Here is a 14,899-nt window from a genome sequence, read left to right on the forward strand (position 1 = left end):
CTCCACTCACATCTAAACCATTCAGAAGCAGACTGACTTTTAGGAACAGGCATCAGGCTGGTAGAGCAGACTGGAGGAAGAACCTTCTGCAGGGCTACGTGTCTGCAGTGTAGACAGGCAAGGCATGACCCCAGCCATGCCTGCGTAGCTGTGTCCTTCAGCAGATACCTGTCCTGCCTTCTGGGGGTGGCCTGTGGCTGGTGGCAGGCAGTCTGCTCCTACTGCCTCGGTTTGTAGCAAGGCTGCAGAGGATTCACAGCCCCTCAAGACACCAGATTTTCTCTTGCCAACTGCTTGGGCACATGGAGGACATCACACTCTTGCCTGTGTGCTTGTCCACACTCCCACAAGGCAGTCCAGACACTGTGTAAGAGATGGCTAGAGAGAAGATTGGATTTGCAGTTCTGTCAGGACAACACACACATGTAAAAAGACGATCCCTTTGAGAAACCCTTCCCGGCTCATTTTCAAAACAATTTGTTCTAATACTGTAGAGGAGATCCATATTGGATTCTGACTCCATTGCTTGTATTCCTCTGTAGAATCATAGAATGGTTCGGGTTGGAAGGGACCTTAAAGATCATCTAGTTCCAACCACCTGCCATGGGCAGGAATGCCTTCCCCTAGACCAGGCTGCTCAAAGCCCCATCCAGCCTGGCCTTGGACACTTCCAGGGATGGGGCATCCACAGCTTCTCTGGGCAGCCTGTTCCAGTGTCTCACCACCCTCACAGTAAAGAATTTCTTCCTAACAGCTAACCTAAATCTCCCCTCTTTCAATTTAAAACTGTTACCCCTCGTCCTATCACTCCACTCCCTGATGAAGAGTCCCTCCCCATCTCTCCTATAGGCCCCCTTTAGGTACTGGAAGGCTGCTCTCTGGAAGGAGGTACTGCCACTGGAAGGCAGTCTGCCCAGAGCCTTCTCATCTCCAGGCTGAACAGCCCCAGCTCTCTCAGCCTGTCTTCATAGGAGAGCTGCTCGCTCCAGCCCTCTGATTATCTTCATGGCCGTTGTCTGGACTCGCTCCAATGGGTCCATGAACTTCTGAAGCTGCTCTAAGTCAAGTTCCCTCAGTCTGACATGGTTAACTTCCTTTGCCCAAGATTTTTGCAAAATAAGAATGATTAAATTTAAATTGCAGTTTCAGGTTTAACAGAATTAATGATATAAAATCATGTAAATGCTGAATGTAGACAGTAGAAGGGTTGGCTATGTACATATATATACACACATACATATATCGGTATATACCAAAGGTCTTCTTTTTGTTACACTCACTGGGGTGCTGTCATTTTAGAAAGGGAGAGCTGTTACTTTTCAGGAATGGGATTAATCCTAATCTGAAGGGTAAAGCTGGGCAACCATGTGGTTGATACACTACCAGGTGATGTGGGCATTCACTCTTAGGCTCCCTATTTTTGACAGGACAATCCCAGAGAGCATATCCTGGAAGCGTTCAAGACCAGGCTGATGGGGCTTTGAGCAACCTGGTCTAGTAGGAGGTGTCCGGGCCCATGGCAGGGGGTTGGAACTAGATGATCTTTGAGGTCCCTTCCAATGCAAACCATTCTATGATTCTATGGTTCTGTATTGACACATCTGTGTGCAGCAACGTGCAGCGAGTCTGACACATGGGGGACGTGCTGGATCTGCTGCACATCTGCAAGTTGACTCCGCAGTGCATGCACAATAGGTCTGACACGTCCAGATGCTGCACAGACTGCACATATGCAAAGGACATTTGTACTGTTCCAGCTGGGCTGTCGAACATCCAGAAATCCGGAACGGATGTGCTGCGTTTGACAATGTTAATGGGAGAGGGGATAGGGGGAGTCCCCTTTTTCTTTCCCATTAAATCCCCACCTGCTTAACTTAGGGAGACAAAAGTACAGCTTTGTTTCCTCAAAACGCGTTCTCAGCATGTCAGTTTGTAGCTGGAGATGTTCTGTGCACAGAGTAGTTTTTCTTTTCTTAGTGTACCTGTGTGTCAGACATCTAAAAATAATAGTGAATCTAGACCTTTATATCTGCACGTATATCCCAGTCTCTCTTGTGCTGTGACCTTTCTCTTTCTGCCTCTGTAGAGGAGCCCTGACAGCCAAGAGCTGAAAGAATAACCACTTAAACAGGCATTTATTTCAGAATGTCTTTCTGAAGATTATCTTGATTAGATCAGTCAGTTCTGGGTAAGATAACATGTGGACAGCTGCGTGCACGCTATTAAGAGAAACCCTCCCTAGAAGAAAAAATAACTAAATTACCTGCATCCCCCATAAGCTGTGTTTTTGCCCAATTTGCTCCCAGTCTTTTGCCAGGAAATTTGATTATTCATTCACAGAACAGAGACGATGTTGTTGTCAATTAAGCTTTGCTTCTAACAGCTTAGACATGGGTGGTTCATTCTCTCTTAATCAAGTGCTGTGTCTACACTAGATTACTTTCTGTAATTTCCCGTCATTGGTACCACCAGTGTAGCTCTATTTGTAGCGTAACCATGTAGACCAGTCACCAGTGCTTTATTTATTAAGGCTAATAAACCTGTGAGATGCGGTGTTTAAAAGGACCTGCTGCGCCTTTCACAGGCCTGGAGACAGATCACTGCCTCTCCCGCTGCTGGAGCCCCAACAGCAGCAGCGTGGGGAGATTTCAGGCTACGCAGTGCAGAGAGGGTAACACATTTGTGCAGAAGATCCCTTTACCTCACGAAGAAACAATTTTCTGTAGAATTACAGGAACCAATTTCCATATCCTCTGTTATTAACATGGCACATATTTATATATATCTGTAATGTGTGCATACATTTGCATACTTTTTTGTGTGTATGCATGCATACATTTGCTTTCAACTATTCCTGCTGCTAGCCCTTTGGGCACTCAAAGTAAACTTGGTGATTACAATTTCATTTTCTCTTCCACAGACATTGTTTGGATTTTAACATTATTTGGATTGCAAGGAAATGTTTAAACAAAGCTTGATTCTGGAATTGAAAAAGAACAGCCCCATGTATTCACTTTAATAATAGTAACAAGTATTCCTATCACATCTGCCTCCCTAATTCTTAAAGATCTTATCAAGGGATAACCGTGATGGGGCATTTCAAAGCATATATGTACGTTGAGAACATGGATCTCATTGAAAGGCACATGCCTTGCGCAACTCATGGACACATTTCTGAAAACAGTGTGACAGATATTTCACAGCTGAGAAACTATGGCACATGTATGAATGCTTACTAAGTCTTGTTTTTTAAAAAGAATTTTGGTCTGAATTGATGGATGCCTTGCAGAGCCTACTTTGGTTAAAAAGGAAGGTTCTGAAAGCATCTGAGAACTACCCCTTGACGCCATCACTTAAAGCGTGATGGTTACTGCTTCGCTTTTGCCGTGCTGAGACAGTTATCGTTTTGTGCATTCTTTGTTTTATGGTGGCACCTCCGTTCCCCTATGCTGCTAAGACCTTATAATATTAAACCTTGTTCAAATACAGAGCAAAAAATACCTTCCTTCAAAGACTTTACACCCTAATAGTAAGGCTAAAAAGTGGGTGTAAGGGAAGAAATGAGTACATGATGAAAGCAGTTAGTAACGCAGGTAGTGGTTTCAGCACTCAGCATGATGGGGTTTTTTGGGAGGATAGAAAGGGAGATACCACTGAGGGCCTTGAAACAAAGCTTGTCTATGCTGGAGCAGAGGAGGTGGAGCCATGTGAAGAACTGGGTGGTGCTGTCAAAATCAGAAACTGAAGGAATTCACAATACTGCCCAAATTTGTCTGCAGTAAATTTCTGAAGGATGGATGTTAAACTGCTGGCAGCGTAAGTTGTCCAGCACGTTGGTGAATGTGTTTGCTACGTGGATAGATGGCCTTTTTCTTCATATTCCCCTAAAAGAATCTTCAAATGGTACACTGAAACTGTGAGGCTATCCAGAGAAAAATGAAAATCAAACGTCACATGTGAATTGGAGCTGTAATGTGATGTCCACCATGTCTGAGATAGCGGGGAGCAAAAAGAAGCCCACGATAGCCATGCTAAGCTTGAACTGAAAGCTATAACTTTCAAGGAAGCCCTGGAAGGCAAGATCGAGATTGTAATAAGGAAAGAAGACGACCAGTTTGAAGTATGTGCATTGTTTGAAATCAGAACCAAGTGCAGGAATGAGTGTGAAGGCTCACCTGTGAAGGAAAGATTGTTAATTAAACAGATCTAATCAGAAATTCCATTTTCTCCGCATTTATCTAACAGAAAGGGGCTCCACTTTCCAGGACGTCTTTGCTTGGGAGTATCACATTTTAAATCTCCTTTGGCTTATCCAGTGAATTCATTACTTAGATGTACATTTGATGGGAAGAGTGAAATGCCACGCTAAGTAACAAGTTCCGTGGGGGTGGTGTGACATTTAACCTGTTTACAAAATACACGGTGTGTTCATCGCCTGGCTTTGCTTTTAGAGCTGAGCCACCAGCCATTGCACAGAAGCTGAGGAAATCCTTTGAATGGAAGGTAAATACTGTTTCTTACAACTGCACTGCAAACACTGTTTGCCTTCCTTCCCTCTAGCCCTGGAGCTGCTGGGTTTATCCTACGGCTCGCTCTCCTGGGGTCACACGCCGTAAGTTAATTTTAGAACAATAAATGTAGCCTGTGTCTAAGAATGCCTTCTGTTTCTTGACAATTAGACATTTCCACTTTTAAATATTTTTAGATTCAAAAATTTGACATAGGCATAGGAGTAAGAGATACATCAAAGCAGCTTGTCAGCTGTCATTAAGGAAACGTCCTCTGTTGGAGAGGGCCATGCAGCTATTGCCACATTATCAGCACATAGCACTGCAATTTACCTACAAAAAGAAGTAATAAATAAGGGAGGAACAAAGAGGTGAAGGCAAGAAAAAAAAGAAGGAAGGAGGTGAAGCCCGGTTCCAGCTGACGGTTTTGTGCCTTCCGTGCACTTAAAAATAAAACTATCCAGTTTGCAGTGGTATTGCTTAAATAGCTTTACTGGGGCTCTTGCATTTTTAGCTAAATACAGTCAGGGCAGGATCCAGCTTGCAGATTAGGATTTGTAGATTGATATATCTGCATTAAATTGTCTGCCTATAAACCTGGTATTTAAGCTCTCATTCTTATGTGAAGAGACACAGTTAATTCAGTTGACGAAACCCAGAGAGCTTCTCAGCAGATACCTCCACTGACCACCTGCGGAGCTTCAAGGCTTCTCTGGGCTCATGGAGTTGCCTGAAGATAGATGTCTAATACTGTTCAGGCTTTCCTACGGTGTCAGAGACATGTGTACAGAGTGAGCACATAGAAAACAGGGCTAAGAGGCGATGCGTGCCATTCTGGTCAAGTCAGGCATCACCGTCCACAACATTTGAAAAGACATTGGGCACTCCTGAGTCCTGGCCTAGGTCTCTGTTTTTCATAATGGGAGCTTAGCTTAAGCACCTTCTTGTAGACACCTATATTTAGGTGTCTTAATCTGCAAGCTGAATCCCACATTAGCAGCATTAGATAAACAAACTAATGCTTGTATTAAGAACGTGGCTGTTTGCTCCGGTGCACCTGGTAATGCTTATGTGCAATGTGATGAGCATAAAGCACTGATTTCTCAGCCTTTTATATAAAATAACTGTGTTCCAGGCATATGTATTTCGCTAAAATTCTTCATAACTTGTAATGAGTCAATCATTAATGCTAATTATGCTTACCTTTTGAAGTCCTGCCTTAGCTGCAAGACTGGGGTGGACTATGGCATTATTAAGAACGGTGCCAGTTTGGCAGTGCCTGTGATTGTGTCTGCGTGCAGGGCACTGGCGTGATGCTGTCCTTTCTTTTATGAAAGCCATTCATTGCTCTGCTGCCTCCTTAAATCTAGGAATCGATCCAAGTATGAATTCTCAAAGCCCATTGCACCACCGCTTTCACGGATTCACAAATGCATCTGGGCGAAGCTGCACTTGAACAAGCATTAGCACTTAGCTCACGGACCCTGTGTGCTGGCTGTGAGAGCTATCAATTTTGGGGTTTTAGTTATGTTCAGAAGTAGAAGTGGGAAAAAAAAAAGATGCTTGTTAGTGCACTGTATTGCTAGAGCCTTCATGGAGGTGAACAATTCTGCTGTTAACACCGCTTCGCTATTTATGGCAACACTTCACTGATTTCATGGTATTCGTTATTCTGTATGGCGTTTACTCCTACCCATCGCTCAGGAATGGCAGCGTGTAGGTTCTCGCTATTGTGTACTTTGTCTCACACCATGGTTGGTGCTGTGCAAGGGAGCAGGTGCTCAGGAAGCCAAGGTGTGAGTCCAGGCGGTGCTGGCTAATTCCTGCTCCTGCCCCTTCAAGTAAGGAACCGTCATCAGCATTCTTACTGTCTCTCCAAAGTGGGGCGATGCTTTGTGATTTCTCACGTTAAAGGAACTTAGTATGAGGAAAGGTCTCCCCACAGATGGCTGACGGAGAGCTTCTCCTCTGTATTTTAGTGCAGAATTAACTTCCTCATGTAAATTGGTGCTCTCAGCAAGCCAAGTTCACGTGTCCTGCTCTGTACCTGGGTAGAGGTTTATTCACTGTTTTTATGTTCATGGGAAAGTGGGAAGTAAAGCCAACAAATGATCTCCAGACCTCATAAAGGGAGAAGATACTTTTGATATTCTCATTTCGTTTGCTATGGCCTTAAATGACTACTAGTGCAGGACATTGGGACTGTCTCTTTCCTAACTGTATGAAGAAACTCCCCGTTACCCATTGTGTCAGAACAGACTTAATTAAGAGAACAAACACATGTATACAAAGTAGGAGGAGGTAAACTAGTTAAAGTGGCTCAATTTTAGGATTAGGTGAGGGATTTATGTAGTAAGAACGTGTAGCAGCATCACCTCCGTAGTGAACCGGAGGAGGGAAGAGCCCTTTGCAGTGTTGGTGGTGCCGTGGACGCCAGTGCTGCCTGGCCAGTTGGGCATCCTGCTGTCTTCTGCAGCGGCAGGGTCAGTGTCTGTGGTTACCTTACACACACTGTCTTTTTTTACACCTTGGAAAAGAGCTTTGTGCGCTGCCCACAGCTGCAGAAGAAGAGACTGAGACACCTGAGGTGTCTCATAGCCACATGGCCACGAGAAGGAAACCACGGGCTTGAATGTGTTTTGTCCAATGACTTTCAGGTCTACCTGAAAGGTCTCCCTCCTGCAGCAGCTGGGCACCTCTGAAACTGATGCTTTTCCTCACAATTTAATTTCCCCATAGTGTTTCTAAAGCCTATTACATGTGGTTTTGTTGTCGGAAGGATGCATTTAATCCCCTTTTCCTGTATAGTCACGGTGTTGCACTTCAGTAGCAGCATCTCAATTATTTTCATTTGTTCTTTTCCACACGCCATTGCCCTACACAAGTCACTTGCCATGGGAGGTTGCGGCGTTGCTATCTTCAAAAGACCTCTGCCACACAGGAGCAATTTTAGGTGCACGATTGTTGGGTGTGGGGTTTTTTTAAGGATTTTTGTAAATATATGTGATTTCCAGAAAGTATTTAATTCCTGACGATATGGATAAGGACTGAGATGAACAATGGTGGTTAGCATCTCGTATAGACTGAAACATGTTTTTTTGAAAATTTTTGATCAAAATTAATTTTATTGCTAACTTTATATTGCTGGTTCTCAGGGTGACCCAATAAAGAAGGAAAAACTCTAAGTGTACAAATGAGAAAATATTTCTTCTGATTGTTTCAATGATTTGGAAGTTAGGTTCACCTATCTTAAAGAATATAAAGGCTTGAGGGCAAGTGAAATTAAACAGTACTATAGTGTGGAGACAGAGCAGTTAAATGAAGACATTTTATTTGATTTAAAAGTATGAATTATTAATCGCAATCTGAGCAGAAGAAAATTTATGGATTCACTCTGTCTTTTATGCGTCTATGAGATTTTACTCCAAGTATGTTTTTTAGCCAACCAGCCACTTTTCAACAGAATAAAAGCAGACTTGACACTGCTGATATTCCAGAGATTTATGAGAGAAGCTGGTTTTTTTGAGTTCAGTTTGTTTTCACAAAGAAATAAGTGTTCAATGCCAACTTCTTTTAAAAGATGCTTTTTGAAGAGTCAATTGAAACATAATTGAGACTGATTGAAGTCAACGTAGCATTTTTGGTTGGTCTGTATTCTACGTAAAAAATCTTGTTTCTGCAAAAGTAAAGTCTTATCCCTCTCCAACAAGCAGGCATTGAATAGTTCAGAAATAGTAGTGGAGAGGTTTTACATTGTATTTTAATCAAAAAATTTGAACATATTTCCAAGCATTATATTGTTGAATGCAATTTCAATTTATTAGTCATGTATTTGAATCCTTAATTATTAATCATTTAATAAAGTAATTTTAACAGATCTTTCCTACCACCAACCTTAGTGCAAGAGGCCAGTTTTAATTCTGTCCTTACAGTTACACGTAGTGTGTAACTACTTTTTGAAGGCAAAAAATAATAGGAAATAATTAATTTTATTTCTTTAGGCAGTCCTGGCTTTTTGCCCCTGTGCGTCGCAGTGCCTAAGGCTCTGTGCTTTATTAGCTCTAAGCTGAATGCGTCGCTTACTGGGCCTGTCTGCTCACGTTCTTCTCTGGGAGAGAGCAAGGTAGCATGTTATGCCACTATTGCCGATGCAGGTTTGCTTTCTTTTCCTGTTGGTTGGTTGAATTTTCCTGCTTAAGTAACTCACTTCACTCTTCTCTGGAAGTTGTCAAGGAACATTAGTTTCTAGAAGTGTTTATATACAATGCTGGTGTTATACCACTAATACCTATTTTTTTAAGAAGGCAAATTCACTATGAGAAAGGGATGAATACAGGGCTTGAATCTTAAATACTGGATGTTTCGGCTCGGCATACTGAGATGCTGCAGGTATATATATTATAAGACTGAGTTATTTTTGTTGTTTTGCTGGAATGCATTACTATTTTCAGCCTGGTTTGGTGCAGCTATTGTTTACTTTCTGGCCCTTGGTATCTGAAAAAGTCTCTAGATATTAATATAATTTCTTTCCCACAGGGTATCTAGTCTCCATAGGTTAGTATTGTGTTGTTACCAGCTGATATCATCCAGCCACATGAGTTTTTAGAGAATAAGCACTGGCTAAGTCTTCTTAGGAACTGTTTTTAACCAATTTGCGGGAAAGCTTCAAGATCCACTGCAACAGTGTCTGCCTTTGTTAGCATATTATAATATTTCCTGAATACTACTTGATGAAAGGTCACCTGTTTGGGAAAAAAAGTGACCACCAAGCTTACTGTCTGTATGCTCTTCTTATGTAGTCTGCGATCCTGGAAAAAGATTGTCTTAGAGAGAACCAGGACAATAAACCACACCAGAAGAGCTGACCAGAGGGAAGTACCGTGTAACCAATTGACATGACATGGTTTCTCCACTGAATGTTCATTTCCTATTTCTAGTGTAGGCTGAATTCCTCCTCCCTATTAAGATTCTGAAATTCAATCACAATGAGCTTGTGGTTTTTTTTATTAATGCAGGGGTGGACCAGGCATTACCACAAGAACGTCGAACTCCTGTTACTCCGTCCTCTTCCTCTCGATATCACCGTCGCAGGTCCTCAGGGTCACGTGATGAGCGCTATAGGTCAGGTAAGTAGAATTGAAGACCACAGAACTGGAATGAAAATTTGAAATGGCTGGTTCTGTTCTTTTTTAAACAGAATTTTGTTGTAACCTCTTGAGGTAGTTATGCACGAGAAATATTTGTTGTGCGAATACAAGAGACACCATCCAGGCGTTGGGGTAACCCCAGGGGTGGGGTTACAAAGCCAAAGTACATCTGGAATTGAATCTGGAAAAAAATGTGAAGGGCAACAAGAAGGGCTTTTACAGGTACATCAGCAGCAAAAAGATGATCAGGGAAAATGTGGGCCCACTGCTGAATGGAGCAGGGGACCGGGTGACAAAGGGCATGGAAATGGCCAAGATACTGAATGTCTCCTTTGCCTGGGTCTTTGCTGGTGAGACTTGCCTTCAGGAATCCAAGGCCCCTGAGACCTGATGGAATGCATCACTGGCCGACGTCATTGTGAGGCCACTCTCAACTCTTTGAAACGTGGCAATCAGGGGAGGTTCTCGCTGCAGGCACTGCTGCAGTGTAAGTGCCCTGCTCAGATGACAGCCAGGACCATGGGCTGGTTTGTCTGCCACTGCCTCTCTTGCAGCTGCAGAATAAGGAAGCTGTAAAGAGCAGCGCTCACCAAACGTTGTGGCAGAGAGACCCTTGCGAGCTGAGAGTCAGAAGCCAGGGGCTGGTGGTTGTGGGGAGCGTGGAGCAGCCAGCTGTGGAAGTTCTGGATTGTGTTTGAGAGATGCATCTTGCTGGACGCAGTCAGACCCATTGTGCTGACACAACTGGAAAATTATAGAGAACTCCTTATTAAGCCTTTTGTAACATATCTCTGGTTCATTCCATTAGTCACAGAGCTTGCCAGTGCCATTTAAAGGAAAATGAAACGATAAAGGTTGGCAGAGAAACTTCATGTATGTCCAGACCATTCTGATAAATTTGAAAATCTCCCCTCTCCCCTCAGAAACCTTGGGTTCACACTGTAGATCCTGCCAGTTTTTCAATGAATAATGGTTGTGGGATTTGCGTAATAATTCCTTGATATATAAGCTCCTAGAAGCTTCTCCCACATTACGCTATCTGAACTTGTCTGTTTTCTACCCAGTATCTTTAAACAGGTAAAAATACTGTTCCTGAAGTTACCTAGTTTGTGGGTGTGCAACCCGCGGTCCTCAAACCTCCAAGCTGTGACTCTCCAGAGCTGTTCTGTTAAAAGCATGGGTATTTGACTGCACGTTGAAAGTCGTCTGCTTGAGCTCTGCTTGCTGTTTGTAAACTAAGATGTTGAGTCAGTTTGGGGATGGGCGAGAGGGGACATCACACAGGTCTTCCCCGTGTCCCTCTCCCATACCCCAGGAGCGCTCTGAGCTGCTGTTGCCGCTTCTTGGTTTCAGTCGCTGCCTGCTGCAGGAAGGCATTTGTTCCGTGAAATGGTACATAAGGTCCTGCCTTAGGAATGGGGCGAAGTATTGTAATGACATATATAAATAAGAAAGACACAAACTGCAGTGCTGAGAGGAAAAGTAAGGAATTGAGTGCAGCGGATTGCTTGTTGTTAGTGCAGGAGTCTTGTCTTAGGAGAGCTGGGACTATGGTGTAAATTCATCTCTCTCTTGCTGCTCTGAAAATGTCCTCGGTGTTAACTGGAAAACTTGACAGTATTTTGGGGGCTTACGGCAGGGCTTTGAACTCCTACCTTGGTTGCTGTATAGCGTGACTCCTCAGCAGGTCACTGAGCTCTCCAGCAAGTGAGTTTGAACAGATTCTGCATCTTCACTCACCCAAAAGAAGTCTGTAAGGAGCAAATGTCAATGACGGTAAATGTAAACTTCCAATTCAGTTTTTAAAAGTTACCAGATCATCTTCTTTAGATGTAGTTTCTGAGAAACTTTGCTAAGATACAGTGCAATGTTCCTATCCTGAATTACGCTCTCCGCTTCTGTACATCACCCCTGTGAGATCCGAAGTCTGTTTCTTTCTTGGTCCGATGACTCATATTCTGTCTTACTGAAGGTTACAAACTTGCAAGTCAGATTTCTTTCTGGTTGTCTTGTCTTCAAATTCAGATTTGCTTCAGGTAGAAGCCTTTGTTTTGCTTGTTGTTTTCCTGTGCTTAATACTTCAGCATCTCTGCTCTGATCATATTGTGATTATTAGATCCTAGCTGTTACCCAGTTCCAGTGCTTGTTATCATATTTGGCACATCTTCTTGGAAAAGGCCCACAAGAAGATGAATGTGCAGTCTTTAACCAATAAGTAATTCACTTCTAGGAAAACAATTCCCTTCCTTAGTTTTTTTGCACAATCTATTTCAATTAACATCTACAAACAAATCCCCTACTCCAACTCTGATCAAAGTCCTTTTCTGTCTCTTTTTGGTAAGGTTTTCCTAATTGGCAGTCTTAACATCCTGAAAGTCATCCAACGCTCCTCCATGCCTTAGCTTTTTACATAAATTTAGATGTCAGTGAAGATTGTTTAATGAACTCTCTTTGGAGACTCAAAATCATTGCTGCCACTAGTATCACCTTCAACTTATGCTCTTTTATTATGGAAAATGTCAGACTGTGACATTTTAAATCCCTACCTATTTTCTCACTTCAGTCTTTGTTATTATTATTATTTCATTAATGTTGTAACAGAATTTTTCAGCACTATAATTTTGAAAACCTGGTTTCTATGATTTTTATATCTTAATAAAATTGACTCTAAGTTTATGGAAGCTATTTTTTCCTAAGTGTTCCTGGTACATTTTGTGGTTTAAGATAATTTGATTTTAGAATACAGCCCATATTGGGAATTTAGTCTAATTCTTTAAAACCAGAAAGATTTAAAATTTCCTGGCTGCTTCTTTTTATACAGGAAGGGATTCTAAAATCGTTATGTTCTAAAATGCCAACTGCTTTGATCGTTTTTCAGATGTCTAAAGAAACAGATAATGCTGCAAGCGCAGTAACTGAATTGGTGCAGGGTTAAGCTATATTATTTACGTTATAAAAATGTGGCAGCTAGTTTAGCTGATATTAATTCAAAAGCATTTTTGATTTGTTTACTACTGAATATAAAAATTCTCTCAGTATTTACTCACTTAAAAACAGTATTTGGAAAGGTTTGCCAAACGCAGATCACGGCAATGTTTTTCTCTCAGCAGCTGCCGTTCCTTCGCCTGTGCCTCTGTAACATTGTCTGGGGGCTCAGGATGACTCTGAAGCCAAGTGTTGCTGTCGGCTGGATCAGTAACTTTTGCCAAGAGGCTTTTCTGGCCAGTGGCTTTTCAGGCAAGAAAACCCAGTCAAAGGAAAACTGGCTTGTGCTTCACTTCTGCCTCTGCGTGCAGAACAGACGTCAGCATCTGGCTCGATCTGGCTCAAGTGATGTGGCTGCAAAATCAGGCACAGACGAGAGCACAAAGTGCACAGTGGTCATGTAGATGTAGCTGCAGTTGGACATACAGCTTTGTTTCCTTAGTGCACTTCAGAAACTAGGTTTCTCAGGTGCTTTTGGAAGCTGCGTATCCATGGGTTTGATATGCTGTGTTGAGATAAGGAGATAGGAATTACGTGGTTGAGTAAACAAGTAGGTAACCTGAATGGCTTAGCTTTCACAGTCTTACCATGCCATCTAAGTGAACAGACTCAGTCAAATACCGAGATTTTCAGAGGATGTTGGCCCTACATGGCTTCCACAGAGTCACTAGGGACCTGTTTGCTCCCTAGTAAGCGCTGGCTACATTCTGCTCCTGCTAACGTTGACTTCCCTCATAGAAGGACCTGAAGATTCTGCCACCATTATTTAAAATGCCATCATATAGGCTGTCTTGCTTTTGGAAGAACAGTCTTACTGATTTGGTGCTTGAAGTAGTGATCTGTAACGGCTCTACAGCGTAGCCCTGCAGTAATACTGCGCTGGAGCTTGGCCCCTTGCCTGTGGCTGGCTGTTGTGGTGGCCTGAAGCAGAGCTGGGCTCTACTGCCACGTAAAGGCTGCAGCGCAGTACAGCAGCATCTGCTGCTGTGGCACTTCCTAACCAAGTACCCCATGGGTAAACTGGGCAGATCCTCATGAGCGGAAATTGTTTTCTTGATTGCGATAAACCTCCCCCAGATCTGCGTTTCTCAGCCAGTCGTGGTCTGTGGGGTTCAGAGAGCAGCTCTCCTTCAGAGACCTTCAGCGTGTGTTTTAACTCCTCTCCAGAGAACAAGTACGTTATCCTCTCTCAACCGGGTGTTCAACACATGGAGAAATTAAACATCAGGTCCTTACTAACTTCGTTTTTCCAAAGGGACACCCCTGTGGCCTTTAGATTGTGCCAAAACAAAAAGCTTCAGTTCTCCATCCCAATACTGAAAACCAGAGCACCTTCTCATGTGCCAGTCCTTGGCTTTTACCGTTTCCACGCCTGTCAGTAAAAAACCAATAAAGGATGACATAAATACACAAAAAGTATGCATCAATAATAATTAAACCTAAAGAAAATCAACATTAAATGATATGGAATGTAGTGTAATATGTTCAAATGCACATGCATGTGTTTGGAATGAGATAGCGGCTCTTGGCTCTATGATTTCTGCTGTAGAATTCTCCTCTGATGAGGATATGACAGATGGATTGGGCCAAGTTTATTAAGTCCCTTGTTTGTCATGAGGTCTCTAAGAGGCCTTGAAGATGACCAATGTTCTGCACTGCCTGGAGCAAGCATAATGCTTAAGAAAAATGAGACCAGTGAGCTCTAAAACCTGAATTTTCCAGATGTCAGAAATTATGTGGGAAGTAGCAGTATAAGTGAAATTGCACTGCCTCTGTCTCCGAGGGTTCATGGAGTCCTAGAGGAAAGACCAGCAGATGAGAGCACATGTGCTACATGAACTACGTGGACAGATTTTGAAAGGCAGTGGTTGAGCGTAGAGCTGGAAGCTGACAAATGGAGTATTTTGAGAAATGCCATATGTGGAATCAGCATCTCTCAGCTGGTAGGGTGGGAGGGTACTGCTGGTGAGGTGGTTGTGGTACCTTTCTTCTCCCACTCGCTCTTGCTGATTTTTTTCCCCATATGTTTAACTTCTGAAGATGAGAAAGAAAATCAGTCTGGTACACCATTCTTGGAGGGCTGCCAACCTCTGCCCCAGAGATCCCACCACTGCAGAGAATGTCTCGTTTTCCAAGCACACTCAGCACTTCTTTTAAAAGACATCTTAATATGGGAGATTTTTGGAGATACTGCCAAAACAAACGCATTCTAGCTACAACTCTCCTGGCTCAAATTCCTGAGCCACCTTTCCCACACTG

The 14,899-nt window shown here is 42.9% G+C and overlaps 1 protein-coding gene across 4 annotated transcripts in view; it reads left to right on the forward strand.

The window, feature by feature from the left end:
• The window catches only part of DIP2C (disco interacting protein 2 homolog C), a 325,425-nt gene that overhangs the window by 178,882 nt on the left and 131,644 nt on the right, over positions 1-14,899 (forward strand). For all 4 annotated transcript variants that reach the window (XM_054193647.1, XM_054193648.1, XM_054193649.1 and 1 more), the window contains one exon: positions 9,524-9,634. In XM_054193647.1, the coding sequence (XP_054049622.1) occupies positions 9,524-9,634 (111 nt within the window). The remainder of the gene's footprint in view (positions 1-9,523; positions 9,635-14,899) is intronic.

This window comes from Rissa tridactyla, chromosome 2, assembly GCF_028500815.1.
Source record: "Rissa tridactyla isolate bRisTri1 chromosome 2, bRisTri1.patW.cur.20221130, whole genome shotgun sequence".
Taxonomy (NCBI): domain Eukaryota; kingdom Metazoa; phylum Chordata; class Aves; order Charadriiformes; family Laridae; genus Rissa; species Rissa tridactyla.